This window comes from Austrofundulus limnaeus, unplaced genomic scaffold (assembly GCF_001266775.1).
Source record: "Austrofundulus limnaeus strain Quisiro unplaced genomic scaffold, Austrofundulus_limnaeus-1.0 Scaffold3, whole genome shotgun sequence".
Taxonomy (NCBI): domain Eukaryota; kingdom Metazoa; phylum Chordata; class Actinopteri; order Cyprinodontiformes; family Rivulidae; genus Austrofundulus; species Austrofundulus limnaeus.
The window spans coordinates 827,435-834,062 of NW_013952405.1; the positions used below are offsets into that span (position 1 = coordinate 827,435).

A 6,628-nucleotide genomic window follows, 5' to 3' on the forward strand; every position below is an offset into this window, starting at 1 on the left:
TATATATACTCATGAGTTATTAGGCATGAGAAAACAATGAGTATGTTGGCTTTAGAAGTAATTAGCATTTATGGGTAAAACATTAATAAATGTGTTAAATCATACCTTACTAAGTCTGAATTATCCTTACCTAATGATATTTTCAAGGTTAATTAACCTTTTATTAATGATTAATAAAAGCTAAATAAGGTGTAGCTATTATAAAGTGTTACCACTTTGGGTAATACATAATTCAACAACATAATGCAGCTCATATTAACGCATCTTAAAATGACAGTAATTAGTAGTATATAATGTAAAACTATGATGTAAATATAACTCTGCTTTAGCTAATACACACAAACACTCTTTAAGCTGAAAACTTCTTTTTTGATCAAAACATAATCATCCATTCAGAAATTCACTATTCCTCTATGGAAACGACGTGCCAAACCAAACTCAGTGAATTGTTTTGTGTGATAATGTGCTGAAAAGGTCTTCTTTAATAGATGCTGAGAAGTGTGACTTGGCACGAGGTTAAATCATGTACAACATGGTTGAAGCGGTGATCCAAACTAAATCCCTCACAGATGATTCATGGTTCTTTCCTCACAACACTTGTACTCAATTATTTATATGCACAAGTTGTTATTTCCCCAAAGTTTGGGAGTTAGTATTCAAATGACTCTTTAAAGATATGAGCCATGATGCCATTATTTTGTCACTCTGTTATCCATGTGCCTACCATCTGGATATTGAATTGTACAACAATGGAATTTCCTGTTGACTAACACTAGAACTGTCAAAGTATTAGTGGTTCTTATGAGCGCTCGTAAAATCACTTAATCATGTGAGCTTGTGTGAGGTGAGTATGAACGTGTTAGTACTGTAGACAAATCTCTGAGGAAGAGTGTGAAGTTTTACACATCAATAAAAGCAATGTGCCGCAAACAGTAGGCAGCTTCGACAGGAATGTCTTTGGCACTGATCTCATTGGCATCCAAACGGAGTACTTTCAGCTTGGAGAAGGTTCTTACGTCGATTGTGCTGCAGAAACTGCTCAGGGAAAATTCTGAAAGGGACATCAGAAATGAAAGCAGGTTAAACCTTTAATACCTACTTCTCAAAATTTGCAATATGTCAATGCTAAAATATGAAGTTGAGATTGCATATTTCTGTTTTACAGGAGTGCAACAATTACCAGATGTTGAAAATAAAATTAGAGGACAGGACAGTTTGTTTCTATAAATTTAAGAAATCTTGAACTCAGCCTTGATAATAAATGACGTATTTTTAGAGAATATGTGATAAAAATATTTGGAAGTTCATGAAGTTGAAAAATCAAACCAAATCTGATTCTCTGGATCAACACTTCTTAAACGAAAGTGCTGTGAAATCACAAAGTTCACTTTGTTCACTTTCACTCCTACAACAGAGCAGAGAATTAAATATGGTCCAGCCTAATTCTAAATAAAACTAATAAAAAATAATAACAATCTGAAGCAATTATGGTGATGTGTGAACTTTAAACATTTAGCCATACTCCGGGTAGTTTTAGAACATTTCTATGAAACGGGTAAATTACATTTCCTCACACACTGTGCAAATCAGACATCTATAAATATTAATTTGTGAGCATCTCATGATGCCACTTGAATAAAATGTTAGGTGGAAAGCATCGGTCCTTAACCCTGGTTCTCGAGCGTCACCATCTTGCATGTTTTAGATGTTTCCCTGCTCCAACACACCTGTTTCAAATTGATAAAGGCTGGTTTATATGTCAACAAAACATGAAACTAATGAGTATAAAACCATCATAATTCCTCCCTATACTCTCCCACAACACTCCCACAGTGTAGCAGCCTTACACATATGTAGTTGTGTGAGGTAAATACATAACTATGCATATATACAACAGTGACAGCAGGATAATTAGATTTTATTGTGTTACTAGAACAACGTATCAGAAGAACAACGGAAGATTCTGAAAAATCAGACAATGCAAACAGCATTGTCTCCCAGACAGAGTTCTGAGATAGTGCAGTGTACAAGGTGGGGTGTCGAACAGAAGTTATGCAATTTTTCTGATGCCAGACTGTAAGTGAGATGTGAGACAGTGAGATGTGGAAGAAGTGATTGACAGGCTGCAGCAGAACTTGAATCAGAATCGGGTTTTTTGGCCAAGTATGTTGACACACACAAGGAATTTGTTTTCGGCTGTTCGTGTCTCTCTAATCTTTACAATATACAGGATACTTCACATATAATTTATACAGTGGACCTGCTGAAGAGAAGAGAAAGTATTAAAACCTGCAGGATGGTAGCCCTCAAGGGCCAGAATCAATGACAATCGTTGTCAACTAAGTGTAATAGATAAAGGATGAAGATTTTAAGCTTTACTGTTTCCAAAAGGTGTATTTTATCACTTTTTAGTACCTAATTAACTAAATCAAGTCACATTCAAAGCATCAAATGTACGGTACCATTTTAAATTTCATCACTTATTCTACATTATGTGTTTTGATAGATTGAAACCATATTATACCTTTATGTGAATAACACAAGCACACCGCACATGTATATCCTGGTTAAGTGAAGTATAATGTGAATCTTTCTGTATATTGTGTAATATGTGTAAATTGTATGTAAAGTATCTGTACAGTGTTAATACTAGAGAGACACAAACAGCCGGAAACAAATTCCTTGTGTGTGTCAACATACTTGGCCAACAAATCTGATTCTGATTCTGATTCTGAATCTGATTCTGATTCTGATTCTGATTAGGCTGCATGTCCACAGCAAGCTGCAGATGCTGCTCAGGAAACAGGACCTCGGGCATTCTTTTTCTTTTAAAATCATGCTGCTACTCAAAGTTTGGCAGTAAAGTTTCTCTACATCCTCTACCTGCATTTGTCATATATATATATGCCTGATTCAAAAAGTTCAAAGAGAAAAAGAGTAAAAATGGACTTCTGTTCTGTAGCTGAATCATCCCATCCCTAATAAAAATTCCAAGACTTTCTGTGACTTTGGGTTACAGTTAAGTATCCATACCTTTGATCTTATTGGCTTGTAAGTACAGGTTCTCCAGGTTCCCATTGACAAGAGGGATCTTTTCCAGTTTGTTAAAGGACAGGTCAAGCTCAATGAGTGTGCTGGTGTTGAAGACGTGGGATGGAAGCCCTTTATCAGTCAGGGTGTTGTGAGCCAACCGGACAAACTGCAGTTTAGGACATGCGGTGAGGAAACCACCCGGCACCTCCTCTATGTTGTTAAACTCCAGATAAAGCTGCTGTAGCGTCTCAGGAAGGGTCATGGGGATTTTTTTCAGCTTGTTTTTTCTCATGTCAAGCTTGGTCAAAGACTTCAGTCCCTTAAAGCCACCTTCTGTGTCCTGTATGACATTTCCCTGCAGCTCCAGAGTGGTCAGGTTGGTCATCCCCTTGAATGCGTTGGACAGAACTTTTGAGATCTTGTTGTAAGAGAGCCTTAGGTCTGTGACAGACTTGGGTAGGTTATCAGGCACACTGGTCAGTTGGTTGTGATCCAGGTGGAGCCGATCCAGACTTTCTAACTTGGTGAAGACACTGTTGCTGATTTTGTCCGAGCTGAGCTTATTGTGAGACAAAATGACCCAGGCCAGGTTAGTAGCATTGTCAAACACCCCCTTCTGGATGCCCGTGATCTGGTTATGTTGCAGGTAGACATACTTTACATGCGAGGGAACGTACGGAATGTGCTGAAGGTTGCGGCCGTGACAGTACATGGCTGTTGGGTAGGATGCTGGACAGTCACACTCCAGGGGACAATCTACCTCCTCCGCCTGCCAATCGGCATTCTGCCACCGCCTTCGCAGGTGGGATAACCACTGGAACGAGCCGTGATTTTGGCCCAGGTTCATATCCACTAGTCCCAGTAAGAGAAGCACCACCAAAAGCCGCATGATCACTGATGGAAAACAAACAGAAAAACTGGTTAGTTATGTCTTTTAAAGGCAAGAGGAAGGAAAGCAATTATTACATAAACCTCTAAAATTTCATCTCTGCCGTAGGCACTCTTATGAATTTTTAAACACAGAAAGAACAACATACCCACTGGTTGCTTGATCTTTGACAATGGCTTCTTCTTGGCTCACCTCGTCTGTGTTTTTCTTTGGACTGAGGAGAAGATGTTGCTGGGAAAGTGTAAATACCACCACCCGCTGCAGCTATAGCTCCAACCGCCCATTAGTCTACATGCATTTTCCCCCCTTCATGTAAACTACACTGTAACATATCACCTCCAGCTATGTATATAACAAAACCAGCTGTAAACCGTGCAGAACATCTGCTTTTTAACAACCTAATTTTCCATTACAGCACTATACCTTGTTCTTAGCATAGCTGACACTATACTTGTGTCATGATGAAGGTCACAGAGGGTGGAGTCCATTGTGGCACTAAACATGCAAAGATCTTAATCAGAGCTGATATTTCCGAGGCTGTCAATGGCACAAAAAAAATCAATTAAAATCTAATTCCTGAGTGTTAGTGTACTTTTATCAGTACATACAGTACGTACCTGTAAAGGGTGCCAAACCCTGTTATTAGTCCAAGATAATAGTTCTTGCACATGTTTCTCTTTTTCTGCATGCTTCAGACTCTACTTTTTTTCAATTATAGCATTCAAAGCCGTAGAGAACGTTAACATATGGTTGTACTGGCGTCCGTGTACAGAGGGGAACCATTATTATTTTGCAAATACTTTTCAGACCAGGGCTTACCACTGACATCCTCCTCTCTGTTGCAGGAAAATTAAATGCAGATAATGACGGATTAGCTAAACTCTCACTTCCTCAGAAGGATTTGTTTTGAGACCCAGCTCCACCACACGGAGATTTGAAATGGACTTTGTTCAGAGCATAACAGCCAACACAAACCATCTTTCAGCTTTAAGGTTTTAAGGCCATTTCTGACCTGGTCTTAGATTTGGGTTGCCAAAAAATGATAACACCGTGTTCTCAGTTATTTAAAAAAAAGAGAGAGAAAATATAGGGCAAAATGCAGATGCAGTGTGTGAGGAGGGAAAAATGCCTACCCCTTTATTGATTCTGTCTGTATTAAGAGGATAAGTAGAGTCCAGATGCTGCAGATCATGAACGTTTTATTAACTGAGCATCAGCTGTGAGTGCCTTTATGAAACAAAGATTAATCAGGAACATTCAGGTGTGTGTTTTACACAATACCCCGGAGGAAGAACATCAGCAGTGGGATAGCAGGACCAGATCCGTATTTTGGGGCTTTTAAAATTTGTTCAAATTGTTGACATTTTTTTATGCATACCTAAAGGTTTATGTTTGTTACCAATGAAAGAAAGACATGTTTCTCTTCTACATTTCATCTGATGGAAAATTACCAAGAAATATTTTTAGTAAATAAATAAAAGAAATTCATTCCTCTCTCATTCATTCACTCAAATAATGAAAAGTTGTCAATACATCAGTACCAAAATAAACAAATATTTGTAAAGACAAACATACTTTTAACAGTACAACACAACGTAAAGATTATATATTACAAGAGGTCGCTCATTAAATACTTCTCACTCCAATAAAGATTATTGTTATTAATTTTCTGGAGGGAGAGAAGATGTGAAGTGAAACTTTAATTAAAACAAGTACACATATTTAAATTGTGAAATAAAAGCACAAGAATAACAAAATCTGTTGTTATTCAGCATTTTGCTGAAAGTTGGCTATTGAAAAACTTCAGTCAGGGAAAGGAAATTGTTTTAGAGATCATGCTCCTCGTGAGCACGAAGACAAGATTAGGGGTCTGTGACTGGATGGAATTTATACTCATGTCTACCATTTGAGATAAAAAACATTAAATGAAATTCTCACATGCAAGTGAAACTAATATGCATCCTGTGATGGTTGGAAAATTAATCCATGTTTGATGTTATCAAAACATAAATCCACATGGGTAGTGTTCCTATAAGAGAGAACTCAAAAAAAGCAGAAAATGACCTTTTTATTGAGTCAATTATATTGTTTTCCTTTCTTTAACATAGCTCAGCTCCAGGAATGTTTTTCCTGTAATTTTGTCCATCAGCAAGAATCGGCAAAAGAGCTTTATTACTAAATTGCGTCAGATTTACTGGAAATGTGGAGCAAAAAATAAAAAATAAAAGAACAATAAACTTGGTGGAGGACTGTGCTTGGTGAAATTTTGTATACAATAAATGCCACTGAAGACCTTAGTTAGGTAAGTCATTAAAACAGAAACAGCCAGGAACCGCCAAACTCCCTTTGCAACACTTTTTTTCAGTTTAAAGTATTAATAAAACTAAATTAGTCTCAAGTTGAAGACATTTTATTTGTCAATGTGAACTTGAAAATAAACCTGCTGTTGATGTAGCTAGTTCCAGTGATTACTTTGTAAAAGTTTCATCAAACTCTGTCCAGTGGTTCGTGACATATTTTGCTAACAGTCAAATAGGGTTTATGCCAATATTTAAAGTTTTAAGCAAAGATGTTGAGTGATGTGTAGTGCTTGGACTTTGTGTTTTTAATTATTTTCAGCTACCACCACCCCACAACACGTTTTAGCTCAATATCTAAAATTGACCAAATTTTTATGTTTTCTACAATCAGATGAATGTATTATTA

General features: G+C 37.2%; 1 protein-coding gene across 1 annotated transcript; it reads right to left on the reverse strand.

Annotated features, from left to right (window-relative positions):
- Window positions 1–48: 48 nt before the first annotated feature.
- fmodb (fibromodulin b) lies at window positions 49–4,212 on the reverse strand. Its single transcript, XM_014015666.1, has 3 exons — window positions 4,071–4,212; window positions 3,034–3,927; window positions 49–1,051 (listed from the first exon to the last, which is right to left on the reverse strand). The coding sequence occupies exons 2-3, from the start codon at window positions 3,920–3,922 to the stop codon at window positions 900–902; spliced, it is 1,041 nt and encodes a 346-aa protein (XP_013871120.1). The 5' UTR covers window positions 3,923–3,927; window positions 4,071–4,212; the 3' UTR covers window positions 49–899.
- Between the last annotated feature and the right edge of the window lie 2,416 nt (window positions 4,213–6,628).